This window comes from Aethalodelphis obliquidens, unplaced genomic scaffold (genome assembly GCF_003676395.1).
Source record: "Aethalodelphis obliquidens isolate GAN/ISIS:26980383/991018 unplaced genomic scaffold, ASM367639v1 scaffold8, whole genome shotgun sequence".
Classification (NCBI taxonomy): Eukaryota; Metazoa; Chordata; class Mammalia; order Artiodactyla; family Delphinidae; genus Aethalodelphis; species Aethalodelphis obliquidens.
This window is the reverse complement of record NW_020837952.1, coordinates 20,395,651-20,422,191: the sequence shown is the minus strand read 5'-3', so window position 1 is coordinate 20,422,191 and position 26,541 is coordinate 20,395,651. Positions and strand designations below refer to the sequence as shown.

The 26,541-nt window shown below is 36.5% G+C and overlaps 1 protein-coding gene across 1 annotated transcript in view; it reads right to left on the bottom strand.

Annotated features, from left to right (window-relative positions):
- TRHDE (thyrotropin releasing hormone degrading enzyme) overlaps nt 1-26,541 on the bottom strand; it is a 398,603-nt gene that overhangs the window by 25,576 nt on the left and 346,486 nt on the right. Inside the window, exons 13-15 of the mRNA XM_027107052.1 lie at nt 18,456-18,603; nt 16,486-16,583; nt 15,912-16,019 (exon numbers count right to left, since the gene is read on the bottom strand). Coding sequence (XP_026962853.1) covers nt 15,912-16,019; nt 16,486-16,583; nt 18,456-18,603 — 354 coding nt within the window. The remainder of the gene's footprint in view (nt 1-15,911; nt 16,020-16,485; nt 16,584-18,455; nt 18,604-26,541) is intronic.

The window sequence follows — 26,541 nt, the reverse complement described above, 5'->3', positions numbered from 1 at the left end:
AGCAAAATGATTGCTCTGGGGACAGTTTAAGATCTCTTTGTATAAACCAAAGTCATTAGGAACAAATGAAAAAGCTCAGTTTTTGTAAAGCATGAGCTGAAAAACCCACAGAACTCACAGTTATGAATAGTGCAAATGAGTCCTATGAGATTCTTGATATTAGGATTACAGGGAGAGAGAATATGGAAATTGTTTATGAAAATGTGAATCCCCCCATGGTCATTTCTTTTTAACTGCTGCCTCAGAAGTAAATCTTTTAGTGGAATTTTATCATGTGGGAAGCTGGTCTCTGCTAGCTGCCATCCTACAAGATGAATGGGGTAATGCTGAGCCCAAAGGAAGTGCCTTTATCTTTCTAAGGTACTGACTTTGCAGAAATGATTACCTAATTAATGTAACTTCTACTATGTTTTTTATTCTACTCTCATTTTAAATAGCATGATGACAGAGTTCATTTGTATGATAAAAGTTTAAAATTTAGCATAAAAATTCAGTATATCATTTTGGAATAATTTATTTTTTGCATTTTGGTGATATGTTTAACCTTTTTTACCTTGCCAAAAGCAAATGCCTAAAAACTAAAAGCTTTGGAGTAGAAGTTAAAAAATTAAGCAATGGAAAAATTAAAGGCATGTGTCTTTTAGGAAAAATTTTTTACTGAGTTAAATAATAATCGTGAGGTAGTGGGACTAATATTTTAAAACATAGTAAATTGGTAATTATTAAATGGAAACTTGTGAAGTAGATTGGTAAATTAAGATAAATAACAGGAAAATTTCCAAAGATTTTGCTACGAAATTTTTCATTGCTGCATTGTATTTTAAGGTTAAAAATCAGGACTCATTTAAAATAACAATAAAGGACTAGTTTAAGATATAAATAGCAACTAAGAATGATATCATAGATTAATATTTAATGATACGGTAAAATATATTATTTAATATGATGAAATATATTTTTAAGGACAGAGTGTAATATATATATAAATATCACTGTGTTAAGTCTAAAGAAAAACGTTAATGTGTATGTAAAAAGAAAGGCTGGAAAGATAAACAAGAATATTAACAACATTAGCCTCTGGGTTTGGGGATTATAGGTAACTAGTGTTTTTTTTACACACATATTTCAAATTTAATAATTTAATAACGTTTACAGTTACTTTGGAAATAACTACATTTATAAAGATAAAATTCTGTTACTTTTAGAATAAAATATATACCAATATAAAAAATTCTGTTGAATAATATATAGAAATAATTCTGATGATACAGTTAAAATATCTCCCAGAGGAAAATTATACTTGCTAAAAGAAAAAAAACACACTATTTTAAAATATAAATTTTGATGCTTAATCATGATATGGGTCTATTTATTTCTAAGCAGGTTCTCAGTAGACGTAATTTGACCAGTAACTGCCTCCAGGACTGGGCAAGTCAAGGTCATTGCTTTGGGCTTTATTTTTAATCCTAATTGGACAAGGGCTAAAATACATGAGTTCTAAGGTCCCTTCCTGCTCTGTTAGTACAAGTGTCTTTTCATTAGTGATTGTATTAACATTGAAATGTGGATTTAATTATTTTCAAAGACAATAAAAAAAATTCTCAAGTCACTGGCCTCTCGAAGAATACCTCTTTCTTTCAGTGGCACTACACATGCCATTGATATAGAGTGTGGCACACCATTTAATTAATTTTAATGAACTTGCAGTTCATTTGAAATATCATTTGCCTATTCTAACTAAAAATTGGAAGACAGCTTTGGTTGAGGCTTCCTCACCAATACTCTGTATCTTGCTCTGCCTTATAAGTACAAGCACTCTTACTTCTTTTGGGGCAGACAATCCTAGACTTTTAACTATCAGACTGAAAAATAACCTGCATTTACAAAGGCTGACCCTGTCCATCTTGTCTGCTACCCCCATCTCTCATTCTATCCAGATTTCTCGGTCCCTTGACTGCTGCTAAGAAAGCCATCCTGAATAAAAATGACAGCTGTTTAGAAGGAATGTGTGACTTTTTGCACCTACCTGTCTGTTTCCTCATCTGGAAAATGGGAATCATAATTCCTTACAGGGTTGTTACAATAATTAAATGAAATAATGTTTCATTTGATATTCACATGAAAACGGTGCATATCAAGGGTTCAGTATGGATTTTAGATAAATGTTGTGCATAGCCAAGTACAGGGGACATAGAAAATTGTCTAAATAGGCAGTAATAACATCTCTCCTCCTCATTACTTTTATTACTATTATTATTAGGATGCAGTGCCAACAAATATTCCCATCGTTCCCAAATGAGTACTGGACTACGAAGAAAGCAAAAATAAAGTTTTTAGACAACCTTGCTAAAAGTGAATGAGTAATTATAAAAGTCACTACAGACACTACATCTCAAGTTTAAGGCATTACAATGAAATACACTTTTATAATTCCACCTAACTTTACTGGTATACTTGTCAATCAAATACACTGCTGAATCTACACAAAAACCCTGGCAACCAAAGGAATATCATTCCTTAGTATCTCTACAAGGCCCATGGCCAAGGAAGAACAGAATCTCAAGTGAAGTATGCAGTTGGTGAGTGGCTGAAAGAACAGGAGACAGCAACGCTGTCAGCTGGCACCTTTCATGCATCAGCTGGGGCTGCTCTGTTTCTGAAGAGTCTTCTCACTGGTGCCCACACAGCCTGCTCATTCCCACTGAACCTGGAGCACGAAAAAACAAAATACCCTTTGGGCCTCAAAACAAAATAGAGTTGGGGAAACCTGGTGGACAACAGACCAACTATATTTAAAATTACTGTGTTCTGAAATGATATTCCAAACCTCTTCACATTTTATTTTTGCATATTTGCTAAGAGGTATATGCTGCTCTTTCCATATGAAAGACAAAGGATTGCTGGGAATGGGTGGGTCATTTTAACTCTTAATATCCCAAATGTATCAAGAGTATATTTTAAGATAGCTGCACTCCTTTTAAATGGCTCTTATAATTAAAGTAAATGTACTTTAAAAGAGACGTTCACTTTGCTTAAGCTGAAATAATATATATTACATTATATTTTAACCTTTAAGTCCCTATATATACAGTAGCTATTATTTCTACTGGCTGGGAAGGGAAAGGGATGGAGAGGGTTATGTTTCTGGGCTGTTAAGACCACTTCATAAAATATAATTGCTAAAGCATAAGAACAAAAGAAACCAAGTGACTCAGATAGCATTAAAAAGAAGAGGACAAGGGGGTTTCCCTGGTGGCGCAGTGGTTGAGAGTCCGCCTGCCGATGCAGGGGACACGGGTTCGTGCCCTGGTCCGGGAAGATCCCACGTGCCGCGGAGCGGCTGGGCCCGTGAGCCATGGCCGCTGAGCCTGCGCGTCCGGAGCCTGTGCTCCGCAGCGGGAGAGGCCACAACAGTGAGAGGCCCGCGTACCTCAAAAAAAAAGGACAAGAAGAAGAAGACATCAAAGAAAAAGTAGAAAGAAAGAAAGAACACATGAGACATGTACAGAGTGGCCAAAAAAATTCAGAGTAAAAATGACAAAGACAGTCATGACAAAGACCTACAAAAAGGTAAAGGGGAAAAAACGCAATGAGAGGAGAATTTGTGACTTGATTTGTTGAAAATTTTTCTTTGGCCTGGATTTTGAACACATTCTACTGAAAAGCCTAGAACAAAGTTATTTAACGTTTCATAACTCAGAACCCTTATGACATCCAGAATCAATTATACCCATAAGACCTCCAAAAAATTGAACTGGTTTATAACAAAGGTAGAAAAATTAAGATATCCATGATGACTCACTTTAAAACAGTGAGCAGCAGACTGCTAGCATAAATAGCTCTAAAAACGTAATTTACAACTTAAGAGGTATACAGTTGTAATAGAAGTTGTGAAATGGCTGATAAATTGCCCTATTTATAGATGCCTGTGTTACAGAGGAGATAAATTGTTTCTGGATAATTGCGTGCCTATTATCCGTGGCTTCCCAACGAATTTCAAATCTGCTCTATCCTGATCCTTGAATATTTAAGCTTCTTCTTCACTTAGCTCAGGTCAGAGCACTGTAAATCTAAGTGCCTCCTATGATATGAAGTCTAAATATAGATGGTGTTTTCTGAATCACAATGATTAGGAATCAGTACTTGTGGTTAACTTTTAAGATGAAAGGTAATGATAGGAACGACACATTAGTTACAAGAGCAAATCCATCGCACTATTCCCATTCAAATCATGATCCAGGCTTGAGTGTTTATGAAAACTCCACTGGATGACATAGGGCTCCACCTGAACAAATAAATCTTGTTGCCCAGGAATAACTTACAGCAACAGTCATTGTCTTGAATGCTTCATACAAAGGTTGAAAATTGCACCAGTTTATTGTATCCATCAAATTACTACATCGACAAATGTATGGGTCTATGCAAATGAGGTTTATCTTCATTTCTAATGCACTGTCAAGGTCACTGTGGTTAATAAGGCTGATTGTACAGCTTGGGAAGAATCAACTACCGCCATTTAGTTAATTCTTTAGGCATAACAAGTAAACTGTCATGAGTAGGCAATAATTAATATACTTTCCTCACTTGAAAGGTCTCCAACTAAAAGATTTTATTTGGCTAAAGTAAACTTTACTATTCTCTGTGTGTGGGTGTTTGTGTCGGTGCATTGAACAAAATGTAATTCTGTATGTTTTGTAATTTTAATTGTTAGATTCACTGCATAAGAAAATGCTGTACTTTTTAAAAATAGAGAAATATTTTATTCTCATCAAATCCTGGATGTTCTATGGTTTCACTGAAATGCACTTTGATCCTCCTGTGAAAAAGCAGTGAAATCCATGAAAAACTTTATCATACGTGTATGTATGCTAAGGAATAAGGATGTATATAATTAAATTTGATAATTAAATATAGTTATAAAAAGTCTAGTCCTGTTACAAGGTAAAATAAAATTATTGATTAAAAAAAGAAGCTGGGGTCTGGAGAAAGGGAGAATGGCAAGAGTGGATGAAAAAAGTTACAAAACAAGCTAGAAGGCCAATTTTGCATTGGGAGATAATATAGCTGAGAAAAACATACACTTTAAAAGAGTCAACTCAAACGTTATGACTTTCTGAAGTAAGTGAAATGTATGTATGCACATATACATGTAATTGGCAGGTATTGGTCATAACGTTGCATGTGTATAAAGAGAAGGGGAAAACAGTGCACACTGAATGCCTGCACTGTATGTTCGTTTCAGCATAAAATAAGCAAGGTTTGTTTATATATGAAAATAAAAGTCACTTCAATTTTTTCTATTTGGTTTTTTAATTATAGAAAGAACCTCAAGTCACTAGAAAGTAAAACACAAAACAAAAACAAAAAACCTCTTTCTAAATATTTAGATGTGAAGGGATTCTGAAACACGAGAATGGGTCCTTTGCTGTGAATTTTAGGAATATCTCTATATATTATTCTATCTTCATGCGATAGGCCACTCCCATCTTTTTTTCCTACACAAGAAAATAATATTCTGAGGAATCATGATATTAATTTTGTCTGAATTTTATGAGGAACAAGAAGAACCTCCCTTCTCAGTATCTTCTTTTATTCCTCCATTTCATGATGAAAATCTTAAGAACAGGGTGAAGTTAGCGAAAGTTAGAAGTCTTATTTGCTATCTATTGGTAGCACTCCGTGAAATCTAATCAGCACAATACAAAATATTATGTACCAAGTTTTGATTGCAAGGCAGAGGCTAAAGTTGTGTGTATTAGTTTCGTATGGCTGCCATAACAAATTACCACAAACTTGGTTGCTTAAAGCAACAGAAATTTATTCTCTCACAGTTCTTATGGCCAGAAGTCCAAAATCAAGGTGTCAGCAGGCTGCTTTCTCCTAGAGATTCTGAGGAATCTGTTCCATGCCTCTCTCCTAGCTTCTGGTGGATCTGGCAATCCTTCGCATTCCTTGGCTTGTAAATGCATAACTTCAATATCTACCTCTGTCTTCACGTGAATTTCCCTCTGTGTTTCTCTGTTCTTTCTCTTCTGTCTCTGATATGGACACTCAACATTGGACTTAGGGAGCACCCTAAATCCATGCAGTCTCATCTCAGAATCATTAATTTAATTACATCTGCAAAGATCCTATTTCCAAATAAGGTCACATTCACTGATGGGCTTTAGGATTTAGACATATCTTTTAGAAGCCACTATTCAATCCATGGAAGTGTGTGCATGTGCTTTTATTTTTCCTATTATTGCCAAGAAATTACAAGTCATCAGAGTTCTTTCTCACTTTCAGATATTTTAAGATATGGGTAACACAAAACAATATTTGATGACTATGGAAGATCTTTCATCAACATTATCACAATATTGAGTAAATGTTATCACACTATCATTAGAAAGCCTACCATGAGTTATTTTCATTTTGAGGTAGAATAACTTATATGCATGAAATCAGTCCTAAGTCTTAATCACAAGGGGGAAAAATAAATAAAAAGGAAATGTTGTTGATGTTGCTGAAAGAATCTTCTCAGTGCTAATAGCAATGCTTATATTATTTTTGGAAAATGCGGAGGAAAATTCTTCTTTATAGTGGTTGGTAGTAGTTGCAATAAACCTTGTTATCAATGAATCTTGAATCCATCAGTATAACCTACTGTCTGTGAGTATGTAAGAATGTTTTGGAAGCTACAAATATTTTTGTTGGTGCTTCTGCTCTGGCTTAGTAAATAATAATGATTACTATTGTAAGTTTAATCACCACTGCTCCCTGTGTTGCCCATGTAAATCTATATTTACTTAGTACTTGTACTGTGATAAAGTCAGGCGGTTAAAATAGAGCTATTCTATAACTAATCAATAGACGTATCTTTTGACAGATAACACAAAAGTTCAATAGTGTTATGCCTGAAATTGGTATAATACTAGGCAAACAATACTAGCATGATAGGAAAATTACTTTTGGCAGAAATGGGAGGAAAACCAATTATACTGAAAAGAAAAAAAAAGTTAAATTAAATCAAGTTATTTTCAAAAGCACACCTCTGTAAAAATTAAAATACCCTGAAAAAAATACTATTGACTATTTGCCTCTATGCATGACCAATAATATAGTATTTTTAAGTAAAATGTCAGGAAAAGCCAAAACAGTTGGGAAAAGGGAAATAAGTGGATGATTATTTCTGCATTTTAAATTAGAATATAAAATCGTTAATGCATTTAGATTACAAACTAAATGTGACTGTAAAAAAGTGAATAGAATTATGCACTTATATTAGCTCTCAATGCAATTAAAATCCCTGCTACACTGAAAAATAAATTAAAAACACATCCAAATTAGTTAGTCCTGCAAGTAGGTCATTCAGTCAAATATTTATCTGATGACGAACTGAACTGAGCTAGCATGTACTGAATTCTCCAAATGGCAAGGACAAGTGGTAGTTTCAGTGTGATTCCAGAGAAGCACAGGGAGAAGAGAGATTATAAAGGCCTCTTCTACATTTAGTTATAGCCGCTCCTGAAGTAATCTTATACATGACCTCTCCTTATACAAAAGGTTAGTCAGGTAGTGATTGACTACTGGTTATGAAAAAGATTTCCAGTCTGAAAAAAGAATTCACAATTGGATTAATTCAGATAGCAAGCCCACTTACTACATTTCACATATGGCTTTTCTTCTCCATAGCTTACCAAAACACTTCTATTTGTTAACATACTCTCATCTTAGAAGAGAAATCCCCTTAAGCTTTGATGAAGGAGCATAATTAATTAACGGGGATTTTTGCTCTTCTCAGCAAATAAAAACAAAACCACCTGATGAACTGAAAATGAAATTATAAAACTTCCAGAGGATGTTCTTGGGTCAGTATAGATTCTGCCTGATCACCTAAACTTTTGAAAGTATCAAGACTTTAATCTTGAGAAATGATGTTGAGGAAGAAGGCCATTTTTTTTAGGTGACTTTTTCTTTTTTGTTTTTAATTTTTATTGGAGTGTAGTTAATTTACAGTATTGTCCCAATCTCTGCTGTACAGCAAAGTGCATCAGTTATACATATACATACGTCCACTCTTTTTTAGATTCTTTTCCCACATAGGTCATTACAGAGTATTGAGTAGAGTTCCTTGACTGAGTCACAGAGGTAGAAAACAAATTTATGGTCACCAGGGGGCGAAGGGAGGGGGGAGGGATAAACTGGAAGACTGGGATTGACATATACACACTACTATATATAAAATAGATAACTAATAAGGAGGGCCATTTTTATACACTGTTCCTTCCTCTTAACATCTCCTTTCCCTCTTTGCCTACTGAACGTGTATCTTTCCTGTAGGCCTCAGGTCGGTTGTCACTCTGCAGGAATGTCAGCCTCACTGACAGGTCAAGTTGTTCTTTTCTTGTAAATCTCCCTCTGGTCCTCAATACACTAAAATCGTACAGTATTCGTATGACATCTGATTAGTCTCAGTCTACCCCGTTGGACTGTCAACTTCAGGAAGGAAGAAACTGTTGTCCTTTTGCTCATCGCTGTATCCCGTGACTTTTAGCCTGATGCCTGTGATGCAGCAGTTACTCAGGGTAAATTTGGTACATGAATCAAGCACTGTTGGAGTCTGAATTAATACTGATTAATCACATTAATAGATATTACTATGGAAAAGTCACTTTATTTTAGAAATAAAGCTGAAAGTTAAAAACCAAGTTGACTATGATCCAGCTATTCCATTACCCAAATGTGACTGGTGAGCTTGGCCCTGTAATGCTGCATCCATCACAGCGAGGGACGCAGCATGTTAAAGACTTTTTGTTTTAGCTTTAAAAAACTACTGAGGAACAAATTAATAATAAGACGTCGATGATGGTGATGATTTTGAAGATAATTGTGAATTATTCCAGAGGTTCCCAAAACAGTCTCTGTGCTGGAGTTATGCAGACAGCAATTCATAATGAGGTGACTGGCCATAACTACTAAAATATAAAATATCTAGGGAAGAAAGGTGACAGAAGGAAAGTGTTTATCCTTTAAGGTTTTTTTTTTTTTCCCAAGCATATGATAAAAGTCAAAAAAAAGTCCTTTCTCTTACTTTTTATATTAACTCCTGTCACTCTTCCTTCCTCAGTCATGTTCAAATATGTCCCCTTCACTTCATTTCCAACACCAGCACTCAGGGCCGGAAGTCTTCCCTGATCTCTCTGATCTGGTCAAATTCCTACAGGACAGTCTCTCAGAACACCACAGATCTCTTCTTGGTTGCACTCACTTGAGTTTCATTTTTAGCTTTATGTGATTATTTTGAACAATTTCTGTCTCCCTCCTATACTCCCTCCTTGCCCCTGCATTCATCTTTAGGATGGGTAAGGGCACAGACCACATATTCTCAATGCCAGTCAGGTGGCAGGGGCTGGCATTGCTTGAATGAAGGAATGCTGCCTTCCAAGTGTCTAGCACAGCACCTGATACATCGTAGCTGCTCAATACATACTTATCAAATACATGAATAAATGAACATACCTCCCCCTTTAACTATATAATCAGAAGAGAACCCAAAGTGGACACATTGTGAGGAAACTCTATGATTTATGTGCAAGCACAGTGAGTGTGAAATTTTGGACTGTTGGAGCTGATGGAAGCACTAGAGATTTGTTCTCACTTTAGAAACAGGGTTGAAATTTGGAGCCATTAACAGACTTGTCTTAACCCACAGCTGCCTAATGACAAACTAGGAGCAAACCTAATTCCTCACCCCAGCTCACTGGAGGTTTGGGCAGCCCTGCCCTTTCCACTACTCCACATAGACTCCGTGCTGTGTTCACTCGTCTGCAACAGGACTACGCTGGTATCTGACCACTAAAATGGCAGATCTGGCTGGTATAACATTAGCCTATGAAAACTTATAGTAGGTCAATGTACAGTAAAAAGAATACAAAAAGGAGTGTAAAGAGCAGAGGTAATAGGACAATAACTTGGAAACATGGGCAATAAATTAGGATCTATGTTTTCAGGGAAGAACCGAAACACATACAGACCATAATGGAAAGAGCCCTTTGTCCCTCCACCTTTACGTTCTCGCATAAGTAAAGCAAATATTGATGGATAGAGAGCAGACACAAAGGAAAGGAGCTTAACTGGAGCTCTTTACACTATGAGATTAAAAACGCTGTGGCTGGTGGAGGGACATGTACTGTAAATAGCAGCTGATTAAGGGGAGGAAAGAAAATGTAATATTTACCCAGAGGCCAAGACAGGCAGTATTTCTTAAAGCAGGGAGAAAAGGGCAAATGTCCCCCTGCTCCTAACTGAGAGTCTCTCTGGTAATGTTTTGTTTTTTATTTTATGTTACAGGTCACATCCTTATATCCTCAAAACTTATAGAGAGTTAAGTCTAATATTGAAGGCCTTCTATAAATGTCCTATTCTGTTCTATTCTACACTGTTCCTACTTTCCCCATCTAAAATTCATGCCACTCATTACTCGGAGGGGGGGGGGGGTCAAAACAAGTATTCAATAGCAGGCAACTTCAAAGATGATTAATGTATAATTTCCTATAAGGGTCAGATATTATATAGGCATTCTTTTACATAACTCTCACTACTTGTTTGGTTGTTAGTAGTACTGCCACTTTTCAGATGATGAAACCAAGTGATTTTCCTAAGTTAATTTAGTTGAACAGCTGCAATTTGATCATGTTGTCTTTGACTCTGAAGACCATAACCGTTCCTAATACCAACGGTTCCCAAAGTGTGGTCCCCAGATTAGCAGCATCAGCATCACCTGGAAACTTGTTATAAATACAAATTCTTGGGCCCCATTTCACCTACTGAATCAGAACTCTGGAGGTGGGGCTCAGCACAAACTGTTTAACAAGTCCCCCCAGGGATTCTTGTGCACATTCAGGTTAGAGACCACAGGCTTATACAGTGTAGCAGAAAACTTTTGCTTACACTCACTGCAGAGAGTACTTGAGTTCTCTTGGGTGTCTTTTTTGCTTTTTTTTTTTTTTTTTTTTTGAACAAACATCTATTACTGATGTATGGAAATTTGATATACCACCACAGAATTACCGGCAGTAGGGGTAGAAAGTAGACAGGCTAGGGACGGAAGCCCAGATCTGCCACCTATTGTTATATAATCTTGGCAAGTTGCATAACCTTTCAAAGTTTTGGATTTCTCTTCTATAAAAATGAAAATAAAAATGATGAGATCAGGGCTTCCCTGGTGGCGCAGTGGTTGAGGGTCCACCTGCCGATGCAGGGGACGTGGGTTGTGCCCGGTCCGGGAGGATCCCACATGCCGCGGAGCGGCTGGGCCAGTGAGCCGTGGCCGCTGGGCCTGCGCGTCCAGAGCCTGTGCTCCGCGGCAGGAGAGGCTACAGCAGTGAGAGGCCCGCGTACAGCAAAAAACAAACAAACAAACAAAAAAGAATGACGGGATCATGCACCAAAAGCACTTAGCCCAATCCTGAAATGTAATAAATACTCAATAAAATAGATATAGTTTTCATTATGATTATCATTGTTAAAGACAATAATATTGGTAACATTATAATTAGTTGCATGAGTAGTGAAGCTTATTATTGCAGTATTATGTATGCTGCAAAGCTCCAGAGATTCTCCTCTACTTACAAATTTTATTATAAAATGGCCTTAATTTTTTCAATTTAAAAATGAATTTCCAATTAATTTCAATTCACTAAACATTTTAAATTTCCCACAATGTACAAGGTATTCTGCTCTTTTAGGGTACCTTTTAAGTAGGGTATTGATACCAGTTATCAATTTATATGTTAGGGAATGGATACCACCATTGAATACTTTTTTAAAAATTAAACACTTTAAATCTTTACTGTGTCTTGGCTTAAAGCTTTATTGGAAGATTGGGACTGACATATATACACTACTACATACAGAATGGGTATCTAATGAGGACCTACTATAGAGCACAGGGAGAATACTCTATAATGACCTATATGGGAAAAGAATCTAAAAAAGAGTGGATATATCTATATGTATAACTGATTCGCTTTGCTGTACACCTGAAACTAACACAAGACTGTAAATCAACTATACTCAAATAAAAATTTTTTAAAAAGAGAAAAAATTGTATCTTTTCACATTATTTGAAAAATAATACATTATCACAAAATTAACAGCTGTGTCACTTGTGGACACATTTAACTTCAGGTTAAATTTTTATTCAAAGAAAATCGCATATTGCTCTATTGAGACCCCTGGACAGTTAACTGTACCATCTCAACAGTGCTTTAATACAGACAGTTTCAAATAATAATTCACTTGCAGTAAAAATATATCCCCTCTATTTTACTCAGTGAAGCTCAGACCAAGCTCAGTTCTTGTTTATTTGCACCAACCAGTGAAAGAAACCAATTTCTGTCCCTTTTATTATGCTTTTTATCCATCCATACAAAAAGGCTTTCATCTTTTCTGTCTTTTCTTTTTTAGAGTGAAATTCTCAGTCCTCACTACCTCCTCTTGTAGCTGCTGTTTTCAAGATCTTTTTATCATTTGTATTGTTCTCTACCGAATGCTGGGTGATTTGTCTCTTCTGAAATGTGGCATTCTGCTGAACTTCGTCCCCAAACCACAGACTAACAAGACGGGAACATAGCTCAATCTGTCTGTATGCATGACATCACCATTACAATTCAACACACTGTAGCATATGAATATTTTAACAGGGCTCAGAATGTCGACTCATTCAATGTATCATCCACTGTAATTCTTGAATTTTTCTCACTGTTGCTACCATCTCTAGCTTTTCATTGCACATTTTGGTTCCATTACCCTGCCCTGCACCAACTTTCCATTCCATTTTCCTGAATCCAATGCCACCTATTCGATCTATGTCCCCAGTATATCAAGATCGGGCTGTATAGTAACACAGCACCCCAGAGGTTGCAATCCCTGCTACTTTCATGACTCCTTGTCCTTTAGATTTATTAGCATAAATACATAGCATCTCTCCGACCAAAATTTTTTAGTATACAACTACATTACCCTTGGAGGGTTTTTTTAGATGATTTTTAAGGTTCCAGTTAAACAAAACCAAGCAAACAAACAAAGCTTACTGGTCTGTTACTTCAGGCACATTTAAAAAGAAACCTAGCCCTCCCCTTAATTGACTCAATTTAAGAAAGTTAAACTCAGCACCAAGAACAGGAGTACATTATTGTTTTGTTATTGAGCTGTCATCCCCAAAATACAGATTAAACCTCTGATCTTCACACACAGATAGCTCAGTAAGTATCATTTACCCTCCCTGCAGGAAGTCACTTGTGTATGCTGGGTCGTGTCATATGGTTGGTCAGTTGAGTAAACCTTAGTAAACACAGAGTTAGTTTCACTTAGCAGGTTTACTTGCCCAGTTACAAAAGAAAGCAAAGCAGGAGAATATAAAAATGATGAAGGAAATAACAAAAGAACCTTAAAATATTAGGCCCCAATTTAATTATTTTACCACGAATAAATGGCAGGGTTATCAAAACTGAAATGAGCTGACACTTTCATTTATAAGAGAATTATGGAGGTGATCGATGGTTCAAACTCACAAATCAAATATTGCTGCACTCCTTACACATCAATCCATGTGCCTTCCTTCTGTCTGGAATCTGCATCCACCCGCCTCACATACTCATACACACCTACCGCTGCCTCACTCAGCCCTGTCATCTGACAAAGTCCTACTCATCCTTCATGAGGAAGAATGCAGTGTCTCCAAGGCAGTAACCCCTCCCTGCTGTGTGTTCACACTCTGTCCTGTGCTTAGTTATTGCTTCAAAGTACCACTATTTGTTTATAGAGCTGCATCTCCTATTCATTTTGAGCTCTGCCTCTTCTTTTTGACTTTTGGTTACCAGCTGCTATTGAGAATCACTCAATAAAATTTTGGTAAATGAATGAATTATTTTAAGAATAGATTTTTCCCAATAGCTATATTTTTAAATGTAGGAAGTGATGTCCGGCTTGAATACTGTCTAGAGAAATTGTGGTAATGCAACGGTACAAGTTCAATTTTAATACAATGGCGAGAATACATGTGAGTATGGGTATATTCATGAAAGGGTTCAAAAAGAGCTATCAGCTCTGAGAAAAGACTTATGCGTCTGTAGCCAACTAAAACAAACAAAGAATAAAACAAAAAACAAAGGGGAGGAAAGTTGAGACCACAATCTTCAAATAGTATATATCACCTTTTTTCCCTCAAATGTATATATGATTATATATCTTAATCAAATTTTGGATGTATTGGTTTTGGATAAATGTTTAAGTTTTCATAGCCTAATTAATGGGGTAGAACTGAATGAGGTGGCAAAAAATAGGAAAAAAGTTTTATAACATTTTAAGTCTAATATAATAATTTTCAGAAGACTTAGCAAAAAGGATAATCATTAGTCTAAGTTTAACAAATGAATTTGCTTTAGTTCTAAAGAAGAGTGATGAGGGATTTAATCACTGTCTTCAAGTGTATGATGGTTCCATTGAGAGATAATAGTGATAAAATATTTTCCTTCTTAGCTCAGAGTACGACTAAGACCGATTAACTTAAAGAGAAAACAGGAAAACTCTAGAGAAGGTGAGATGTTCTGATTAATTACTAAGTAATGCAGTGAAAGATTTCCCTCAGACTTTTAAAGCAGGAGAGCTACGTTTTGATCTAGACTCAGGTACTAAATTTAAACTTAAACATCTCTCAGCAAGACAAATACCAATTTGTTCCATAAACAGATAACACTGTCTGTGTTCCATAAACAACACTGTGGCTTTCATGTCTGTGGTTCTCAATGTTCTTCTACAACAAGTCTCTTTCTCTGTTGCTCATGGGGTCATCTCAGTCACTCATATGAGGGACAAGCCCCCTGTACCATGTAAAATAGAATCATCTGAACAAATTGTTCCCTAGCTCCTCATTCTTCTGATCGGACTCTCTTTAACACGGTGGACAAAGACTGGAGAGGAGTGATTATAAATTGCCCAAAGCGTAAAAAGAAATGTAATATAATGATCCTTGGAAATTCAAAGACACCTAAAAAGGTTTAGAAAACTATAGTAAGAAGATCACCGATCTTTGATTATTTCATACATTTAATATTCTTTTCATTAACATTAACAACTGACATTCAGTATAATATTTAAATTAAATCAAAAATAATACTATTAGGGCTTCCCTGGTGGTGCAGTGGTTGAGAGTCCACCTGCCGATGCAGGGGACACGGATTCATGCCCCGGTCCGGGAAGATCCCACATGCCGCGGAGAGGCTGGGCCCGTGAGCCATGGCCGCTGAGCCTGCGCGTCCGGAGCCTGTGCTCCGCAGCGGGAGAGGCCACAACAGTGAGAGGCCCATGTACCACACAAAAATAATAATAATAATACTATTAAATATTTTTAACCTCACATTATGTATTAAAATACTGTACTGTGAAATTCCAAGATACAAGTTTAAGGTTTCTGTCAAGGGTCACTAAAAGAGTAAAGGTTTTTCATAACCTTTTTGTTTTTAGGTTTTAATGTTAACATTTGCTATGCTACTTCATTTATATCAAAATGCTCACAGTTGTTTTATAAATAAATACCACAACCTTTCTAAAGAACCTTAGAGCTTGATCTAAATTTCTTTTGTTCTCATGGGATAGCAAAGCTATCAAAATTTAAAATAAGGTGACACCCTATATTTGAAGAATAAGTCTGGATAAGAAAGGTAGTTTAAAACTACATAAAACATTCCAAAGATATGTGTATTGTGGCTTTCATGCTGTTGCTTTGTAAGCTGTGAACCTGAAACAAAGTTTTGCAGTGTTTTTTTCTTGTCTTGTTTTTCTCCAGTTGATAAATGAAATGCATCCACTGAGAATCTGAAAGCAGTATAAATCATATCAGAAATACAGGATTTGGTTCAACTTACCTGTTTCTGTTGCTGGAAATCCAATCTGAAATAAGCGTTGATGCCTGTTGGTGACAGTGCTTGTTGCCAAAACTACATGCTAGCATTATAACTTCTCTACGTAGCTCTCTGGGTATCATCAAAAGGAAAAGAAAAATTAACAAACAGTGTTAATATCTAGAGAGAAAAGGAAACTCATTACACTACATTACAGTAGATAAGTAAATAATCAGCACAAAATTAATTTTCAGATATGGAAATTCCATTTTGCTGAGCAAGAGATAACTAAGCAGAGTAGAAGTTATACATAAAAAAGTCTTCTCTGGAAACAGTACTATAGTGAGGGGTACGGGTTCAGATCTCAACTTTACCAATAGAGGCAGATCTTAAATTAAAACATGGCAAAGAAAAGCCTTTGTTCTCAGTACCAGGTGGTGGAAACTGTGCTGCCCATCAGAAGCCCTCCCAGGAGAGGGAAATGAAAGATGCAGAATGAAAGTAAGATCGTCTCATGCTGCTAAAGTCACAGTGGTTTTAGTGGTGTGTTACTGTACAGTTCTGGGGGAAAAAAGCAAGTAAGAAAATAAAACCATACTCATGTTGGTAGGATGCTTGAACAAGAGATCCATTAAAATTGGTTTTTGGCCAACCAAGCTTGATGTACGTTGTTGCAACTTGCTTTAAAATATATTCCTAAATGGGGGGTAGGAGAAATAAAGACAATATCATTTTCAAATCACTCCATGCTGACAAGTAAAATTATACAGTAAAACTAAAATATTTTCTAAATGAACCAACTTTGAAATATCAGTAAAATTATGGGCATGGTAATGCTCTATTATAATTTTATTCAACTTGATATTTCAAATATAGAAAATTAGTGTAAAATACAGTTGCAGTGATGGAAGTCTACTCTTTACTTCCTACTGAACAATTAAGTAATTTGCACTATTAAATATTTGAGATGATGATTTTTGCAGAACAAGAAAAGTGAGGAATATTGATAATGAAACCATATATACATATACACAAATGTATGTAGATATAGTTTGTGAAAATGAGCACCTAATATTTATGTGTTTTATGTCAATAGACCATATTTAATGCAAAACTGTGCTATAAGCCCAGTCAATAGCCTAGCCTTTTTTGAACCTGACGTACACAGAACACTCTTTAGTAAAATGATGTGGTATTTCAAAGTGAAAATCCATTCATCTAATGATATATTTAAATATCAGTAGCAAGGTAAGATTGCTCTCCTCACTTTAATGTGGTCCTTGGATTTTGTCAATGGAACGAAAGCACTGAAATTACAGTAAAAGCAATTCTTAACTTTTATTGAAAATGAGGTGTCTGACATGATATACTATTCTAAAGTGCAAATATATACAAAAATGTATTTTGCTTTACATAAGTTTAATATTGCAGTGTCTCTGTATTAAGAAGAAAAGAGAAGAGTAATAAGTCCTTCTCCAGCAGATAAAAATTATACCATAACTGTAATGATACATTTCCACGCATGTCTGTTTCAAGGGCTTAGACAAAACTAACAACAATGAACAGTCAAGCCAGGATTATTCCCATTAAAAAAAATATTACAACAGAGGTGCTTTCATGTAGGTTTTGGATAAAATAGAAAGAAGCAACTCTTATGGACATCACACAATTTAGATGGCTCTAATAAACAGATTTCATGTCATAGCAATCTAGTCTCGAGTCATTCCAAATGTGTAGGTTAATTAGCAGAGCCCAGTATGTCATAAATTAGGATGATTTTATAAGACACAGGGCAGAGTCTTGAAATAACTAAAAAGAAATAAATAGTGCCCAAAGATGACAGGAGTTACAGAGACATATTCTCATATGCAAAGCTTCACTGGTGATAAGAAATTTTGGAATCAAAAGCTCATTAGCAGTACTTAATCCTAATCTTATTCAAAATGATTATTACATTAGATTAGGTGGTGTCAGCAGTGCAATTCTGGTTTTCTAGTCTTCAAGCTTAGAAAATCTGGTCAGGTAACATTTTGGAATGTTTGTCATGTCTTCAGGTCTATTTGGATTATCTGTTGTTTGCTCTCCTATATCCCCTTGGACCCAATTATGAATGGGCTTTTGCCTCAATGTTGATCTTATCCTTGTTAATTAAGGAAGTGAATTGAATTTACTATGTCCTTTTGGTTAAAACTAATGACTAAGAATCTTTACTGAAACTGTCTATATTCTGTGAAGATCTTTGGATCCCTCTCCCCAGGTTAAGTCCTTTGTGAACACAGAGCCCTTTAACTCTAGGGAAGTAAGTTTGAACTTTAAGGATGTGCCATGTGTATTTGTTCTTAAATTCTGAGGCATTTAAGCTTAATTGACACTTTTAGGCTAGAACAAAAAGTAGCGTGTATTACATTTCTTCTCCAACAATTTGCCATTGGCGTTGCACAGAAGATCAGGACAAAAATAGCACAAATTAGAAGGAACTAAAATAACTCAGGATCAGTTGAATATAGTAGATAATGAGAAAACAGTTTATCTTCTGAAAATAAGAAAGAAGAAAATATATCTTTTTACATTGAAGACATTGTATTTCTCCATGCGGTCCAGTAATTTATCTAGAGGATAAAGAGCTCGGCTGGCGGCGTGCCAAGGAAGAAAATCCTTCTCCTCAGACAGGTATCTGATAATCTCCAGGGGAATATTCTGAGGCAAATAGCCAGCTCTGCACAGCCAAAAAAGTTAATATTAATTATATGCAGAAAAGACACATGATGATGCAAAAATGAAGATTTTACTTATGCAAATAAAAGGCAGAAAGCAAGATTCATCACAGTATAAAGAAGCCATACTCAGTACTATAAAAATAAAATTACTCACTTTTTAAATATAGTCCTACTTAGGATGCCAATGTCCCTTAATACATACACAGTTGGGGAGTTAAAAATTTGAATGAACACAAAAATATCAGAATGCATGTTTTTAAAAAGGAAGGAATTGTGGAATTTGAATAAATCAACTCTAGGTATTTTCCTTCACAGAAACATTTCAGCAGTCACAAATAATTGAAAATAATTGATTACTGAAATGAAATTCTGGTTTCTCAATGCATTCTCTTTACTTTTCATGTAGCTCTGTATAAATGCTATTTAATCCAGGTTGTTTTCAAAAGGATAATCAAATTAAAATAGCAATTTACAGTTTTGACTGTATCTATGTTACATTACCATACAAGCATTTTTCAAACCTTCCTGTTTAAAAAAATAAACGCTTTCTATAACACCTATGAAGATTAGAGTTAGATTTTAAGTCCAAATTACAAAAATGTTAAAGAAATACACTCTTCCCGTTTATTATTTTCAATAGATGCTGTGTCACTGTGGGGACCAATGTCAGATTCTTTGGAAAATATGAAACTGTAGCTTTTTAAAGCTATCTGAACACATGCTGACCACATTTAAAGAGGGTATATCCAAAAGAGGATCCAGAAAGAAGTGACTACATATAAAATCTACAGTAGATTGCATATAAAATCCTTGCAAATCAAAGCAATATAAATGACAATACACTATGTATTTTGCTGATCTTTTTTTTACATTAATAATCAACTGAATGCAGACTTTTAACACAGGGGATAGGTAAACATGAAAGCAACCAAAGCCTGGTTATCTTCTTTACCTACATTTCATACCATTATTCTTTGTGGCATCACAAAATTAGATGGACCTTTTTATTTGTGTTTGGTAGAAGGTGGACAGGGAGAAAGCAAAGCCTTCTCTCATCTTCATTTCGAACAAGTTTGCCAGATTATTTAGTCTTTCCTTGTGTGATAAGCAAAAACTACTCTAAAGACAAATATTAACTTGCAGCTGTGTTTATAATGTTCATAATAAAAACCAATTCTGAAGATTATTGGATTTAATAAATGAACGAGCATCACTCTAATGATTTTGGTTCACTCCTGGTATAAGATCAACCACAGTTAATGTCTGACATAAATAAGAATGATGAAAATAACCCCAAATTTCTACATTTCCATAAAATTTCCTAGAGTTTGTATGATTTGCACTCCATATAGATTTGTGCCACTTTTCTTGTACAGTTTCCATTTTATACATCCTTGCAGAAATAGCATGAAATTAGGCTACGGCAGCAACAACTAAATAAGAAACTGCATAGTTTTGCTAGTGTAGCACCATAATAAAACAGTTAACTTTTGCTTACAAGGGTTTTAAAAGTAATGATTTGGTTTTTTTCCTTAAAAGTAACACAGCTTCCAGTATTTCAGATTTCATAATTTGTTTCCCCTGAATTTTTAATTCTAGATATTCATTAGCATGGTGATCATAAATTTGCCTCCTCTAAAATTATGTAATCCCCATGCCATGGTTATATAATTTTAGAGTTGAATAAGATTTATCTAGAAGCCATTATTCTTTTGTTGAGGAAACAAGAAAAATAAGGTATTAGAAAAAAAAGAATCTTTAGTATGTAGCTAATTTATTAGGGCCCTTCAAGTAAGTTTGGAAAATCAAAAAAGGTGTTTGGGTCTATTTTCTCAGAGATTTAAACATACTACCTTATGTCAGTTATAATTTATTATGTTTCATTTCTTCTCTATAAACGGGTGGACATCTTTCAATGACTTATGTTTTGTGAGAAATATAACTACAAATTTAAAAATATGACAAATAATGTTATGAAAAGAGACTTGGACCCAAGGAAGAGCATGAAACTGAGGACGAGCCTGGAACCATGAGCGCCTCCTGAACAATTAAACAAATTCATCTCTCGAAGCCGCACATTCCTTATCTGTGAAATAAGAGGGTTGAACTAGGAGATATCTTTTTTAGCTCCAAAACCCTTTTATTCTAACCTACTTATCTATAATTTAGCCTGCTGAAAAAATTATTACCACAATATGGGCATAATGTATTTGTTTAAAATTTTGAAAAAAAACATTTTTATATTCCCCACTCTTCAATTGTTTGATATGTACAAATCTTCTAAGAGTCAGAGCTTGGATCTAGGTTTTATAGGTCATCTGACACAGTGTTAGAAAATTAAAGCAAAGCAAGCCTAATAGATATCCAAATAATGACAAGACAAGTAAAGAAAAGTATTCATTAAATGAAGAAATGAAGCAGGTTCTGTTTTGAGTGCTTATGCCAAAAATTGCTAACTGCTCACCAAAATCCACGTTCTCCTCTACTTCCTGGAATAGAGTATAATTCCTATTCCCTTGATAGTTATGTGTGGTCACGTGACTAAGCTCTAGCCTGTAGAATATAAGCATTCCTCACTGTCAAGGTCAGCCCATAGACATCTTTCATTGGCTCCTCCATGTTCTTTTTCCCTAAAACGAATCTTCCAGGATGACCTTGTATTGAACTCTTGTATTGAACATGCCAGAAACCCACCTGGGTCTCTGGATGACTGCATCCCCAAGTACCAGTTCTCACACCCAGTTCTGTTATGTGAGCAGGAAATACACTTCTATTGTTTTTGATCCGAATATATGTTTGGGTCTATTGTTTTTTAAAGCAGTTAGCTTCTCTAATGCAGTCCTCAAATAGAATAAGAAACAGATTACACTCAAATTGCCCTCATTTTGCATTGTTACAAACATATGTAAGTAATCATCTACTATATAATCCAATATACTTGCATCTAGCCTACTAAATCAAAATATGTAGCTATACTCAATTGGATAAGAGGATAATCAGCTTCATTACAAAATTAAGACTTGTAAGAGATAATGTTGGTGAATAAGTTACCTAGTTTAGATATGTGTTTGCGTAATTGGCTGGTAATGATATCTGTGATTACTACTACTGATAAAGTAATCAATATAGGGGAAGTGTGTGGAATCCCAGTGGATGGAACATGACATTAGCTCAAAGTAATCAGCCCAGAAGGGAGCACACTTAGGGGCCTGATGCTGAAATGCAGTTTCCTTAAATTTGCATCATCACAGGGAAATGTTGCTAAAAAATGGAGGTGGGGGGTGGAATTAGCAAATTTAAAGAATATTTCATGTATAACTAAATATGTTTTATTAATCTTTTAGGAAGAAATTGTAGATGATATTTATCTTCTCTACTGTTGAGGAAGGGCTTGGCATAAGAAATGAGTTAGGAATCAAGAGAAGACAATGGAGAAGAGAAGCGAATGAGCAAAGTTTAAGAAATGGATAAAAGATTGCCTATTGCACCTATACAGTTCTTCCTCCCATCTCTGCCCCCCTCAACACACATACCCTCCCCTCCTCCTTCTCTAATTTACGGGAGCTTGCAATGAAATATATTTTTAGGCATACAAGAGAATATTTTTATAAGAAGGAGATTAAAATCAGACTATATTAGCTGATGTTAAAGTGCACTGATCTTAGCTGGCTTTGTTTTCACCTAAGATCCAAAACTACTTTTTAAAAGCTGCTCTGAATTCCTGTGAATGTTAGCTCTTAAATCTACTATGATGGCTTGCACACAAATACCCTATTTTACCATGAATTTTCTTTAAAAGCCATTGGTTTCTGGGTGCTTGAAACTTAGGAAAAAATAAAAAGCACAATCCTCAGACTTTTCAGAGCATCATATTCCAGTTTTCATTAATTGAATATTCATTTAAAGCCAATAAATAGCCTACTACATTATTTCACCCTATATGGAGAAGATACTTTGACTGTCCCTTAGGGCATAGATTTTTTTTTTTTTTTTTTTCCGGTACGCGGGCCTCTCACTGTTGTGGCCTCTCCCGCTGCGGAGCACAGGCTCCGGACGCGCAGGCTCAGCGGCCATGGCTCACAGGCCCAGCCACTCCGCGGCATGTGGATCCTCCCGGACCGGGGCACGAACCCATGTCCCCTGCATCGGCAGGCAGACTCTCAACCACTGCGCCACCAGGGAAACCCTAGGGCATAGATTTTTAAAGCAATTACTGAAATGCTTAATTAAGAAGTTTACTATTTTATCTATTATTCTTTGTTATTCATTATTAAAAAGACTTCAATGTGCTCTTTGTGGGAAGATCCTATGGTGGATTGAAAATTCCACTAGTCCTCGGAGTACCATAGAATAAAGAGGCAACTACACAGAAGAGTTATCTGTGTCAACCATGGGTCCATCTGGTCATTTCCTAGAGAAAATAAAGATATGATTCAGGCACTGGCAACTGTTGCCTGCAGCAGAGGTGAAAAGGAAGTTACAGTCGGCCCTCCACATCCACGGGTTCTGTATCAGCGGATTCAACCAACTGTAGATAAAAAATATTCGGGATAAAAAATGCCAAAATTACAGAAAGTTCCAAAAGGCAAAACTTGAATTTGCTGCATACTGACAAATACTTACATAATATTTACATTGTATTTGGTATTATAAGTATTAATCTAGAGATGATTTAAAGTATCCTGGATGATGTACGTAGGTTATATGCAAATACTATGCCATTTTATATAAGGGACCTGAGCACTGGAGGATTTTCGTATTTGTGGGGGTTCCTGAAACCAATCCCTGAAGGATACCAAGGGACAGCTATACTTACTTGCAGCCCCACAAAATTACAAACATGAAGTTGTACAAAAAGGAGTCTCATAGTCCCTTGTCCTCCTGTTGCTTTTTTTTTCCAGGAAGCCCTCTCCCAAAACTGACTTAGGCACCTATTTTCTGACCTCACATAACACCTTGATAACACCCTTATTCATAATAAATATCATGATATTAATCAGAATTTTATCATGATACTATCTTTCTCACTCACTGGACTTAGATCTGTAAGGAAATGAAGCATTCTTTTTACCCATCTTTTTATCCCCATAGCCTACTGCAGAATCTAGTTCAAAATAGGCACTCAATATTGTAAGTTCAAGATGGCAGAGTAGAAGGACGTGCGGTCGGTCACTCTTGCGAGAGCACCAGAATCATAACTAACTGTTGAACAATCATCAACAGGATGATGGAAGTCACAAAAAATATACCCTACAGGGCTTCCCTGGTGTGGCACAGTTGAGAATCTGCCTGCCAATTCAGGGGACACGGGTTCGAGCCCTGGTCTGGGAAGATCCCACATGCCGCGGAGCAACTAGGCCCATGAGCCACAACTACTGAGCCTGTGCATCTGGAGCTTGTGCTGCACAACAAGAGAGGCCGCGACAGTGAGAGGCCCGCGCACTGCGATGAAGAGTGGCCCCCACTCGCCGCAACTGGAGAAAGCCCTCGCACAGAAACAAAGACCCAACACAGCCATAAATAAATAAATAAATAAATGAAATTAGGAAAAAAAAGATACCCTACATTCAAAGACAAAGGAGAAGCCACGGCGAGATGGTAGGAGGGGCTCAATCACAATAAAATCAAACCCCATGACTGCTGGGTGGGTGACTCACAAACTGGAGAACAATTATACCATGGAAGTCCACCCGCTGGAGTGAAGGTTCTGAGCCCCACGTCAGGCTTCCCAGCCTGGGGGTCCAACAGGGGGAGGAGGAATTCCCAGAGAATCAGACTTTGAAGGCTAGCAGGATTTGATTGCAGGACTTCAACAGGCCTGGGGCAAACAGAGACTCCACGCTTGGAGTGTGCACATCAGGACCCAGGGGAAGGAGCAGTGACCCCATAGGAGACTGAACCAGACCTACTTGCTAGTGTTGGAGGGTCTCCTGCAGAGGTTGGGGGTGGCTGTGGCTCACCACAGGGACGAGGACCCTGGCAGCAGAAGTTTTGGGAAGTACTCCTTGGTGTGAGCCCTCCCAGAGTCTGCCATTAGCCCACCAAAGGTGCTGTAGGCTCCAGTGCTGGGTCACCTCAAGCCAAATGATCAACAGGGAGGGAACTCAGCCCCACCCATCAGCACACAAGCAGATTAAAGTTTTACTGAGCTCTGCCCACAACCAGTCCCTCCCATCAGGAAGCTTGCACTAGCCTGTTAGATAGCCTCATTCACCAGAGGGCAGACAGCAGAAGCAAGAAGAGCTACAATCCTGCAGCCTGTGGAACAAAAACCACATTCACAGAAGACAGACAAGATGAAAAGGCAGAGGACTATGTACCAGATGAAGGAACAAGATAAAACCCCAGAAAAACAACTAAATGAAGTGGAGAGAGGCAACCTTCCAGAAAAACATATTCAGAATAATGATGGTGAAGATGATCCAGGAGTTCAGGAAAAGAATGGAGGCAAATCGAGAAGATGCAAGAAATGTTTAACAAAGACCTAGAAACAAAGAATTAAAGAACAAACAAACAGAGATGAACAATACAATACGTGAAATGAAAAATACACTAGAAGGAATCAATAGCAGAATAACTGAGGCAGAAGAATGGATAAGTGACCTGGAAGACAGAATGGTGGAAATCACTGCCACAGAACAGAATAAAAAATGAAGAATGAAAAGAAATGAAGACAGCCTAAGAGACCTCTGGGACAAGAGTAAACGCACGAACATTCCCATTATAGGGGTCCCAGAAGGAGAAGAGAGAGAGAAAGGAACTGAGAAAATATTTGAAGAGATTATAGTCGAAAATTTCCCTAATATGGGGAAGGAAATAGCCACCCAAGTCCAGGAAGCACAGAGTCCCAGGCAGGATAAACCCAAGAGAAAGACACCGAGACACATAGTAATCAAACTGACAAAAATAAAAGACACGGAAAAATTATTAAAAGCAACAAGGGAATAACAACAAATAACATACAAGGGAACTCCCATAAGGTTAACAACTGATTTCTCAGCAGAAACTCTACAAGCCAGAAGGGAGTGGCATGATATATTTAAAGTAATGAAAGGGAAGAACCTACAATCAAGATTACTCTACCCAGCAAGGATCTCATTCAGATTTGATGGAGAAATCAAAAGCTTTACAGACAAGCAAAAGCTAAGAGAATTCAGCACCATCAAACCAGCTCCACAAAAAATGCTAAAGGAACTTCTTTAAGTGGGAAACACAAGAGAAGAAAAGGACCTACAAAAACAAGCCCAAAACAATTAAGAAAATGGCAATAGGAATATATGTATCGATACCTTAAATGTGAATGGATTAAATGCTCCAAACAAAACACACAGGCTCGCTGAATGAATACCAAAACAAGACTCATATATATGCTGTCTACAAGGGACCCACTTCAGACCTAGGGACACATTCAGACTGAAAGTGAGGGGATGGAAAAAGATATTCCATGCAAATGGAAATCAAAATAAAGCTGGAGTAGCAATACTCATATTAGATAAAATAGACTTTAAAATAAAGAATGTTACAAGAGACAAGGAAGGACACTACATAGTGATCAAGGGATCAATCCAAGAAGAAAATATAACAATTATAAATATATATGCACCCAACACAGGAGCACCTCAACACATAAGGCAAATGCTAACAGCTATTAAAGAGGAAATCGACAGTAACACAATAATAGTGGGGGACTTTAACACCTCACCTACAGCAATGGACAGATCATCCAGACAGAAAATTAATAAGAAAACACAAGCTATAAATGACAAAATAGACCAGATAGATTTAATTGATATTTATAGGACATTCCTTCCAAAAACAGCAGGTTACGCTTTCTTCTCAAGTGGACACGGAACATTCTCCAGGATAGATCACATCTTGCGTCACAAATCAAGCTTCAGTAAATTGAAGAAAACTGAAATCATATCAAGCATCTTCTC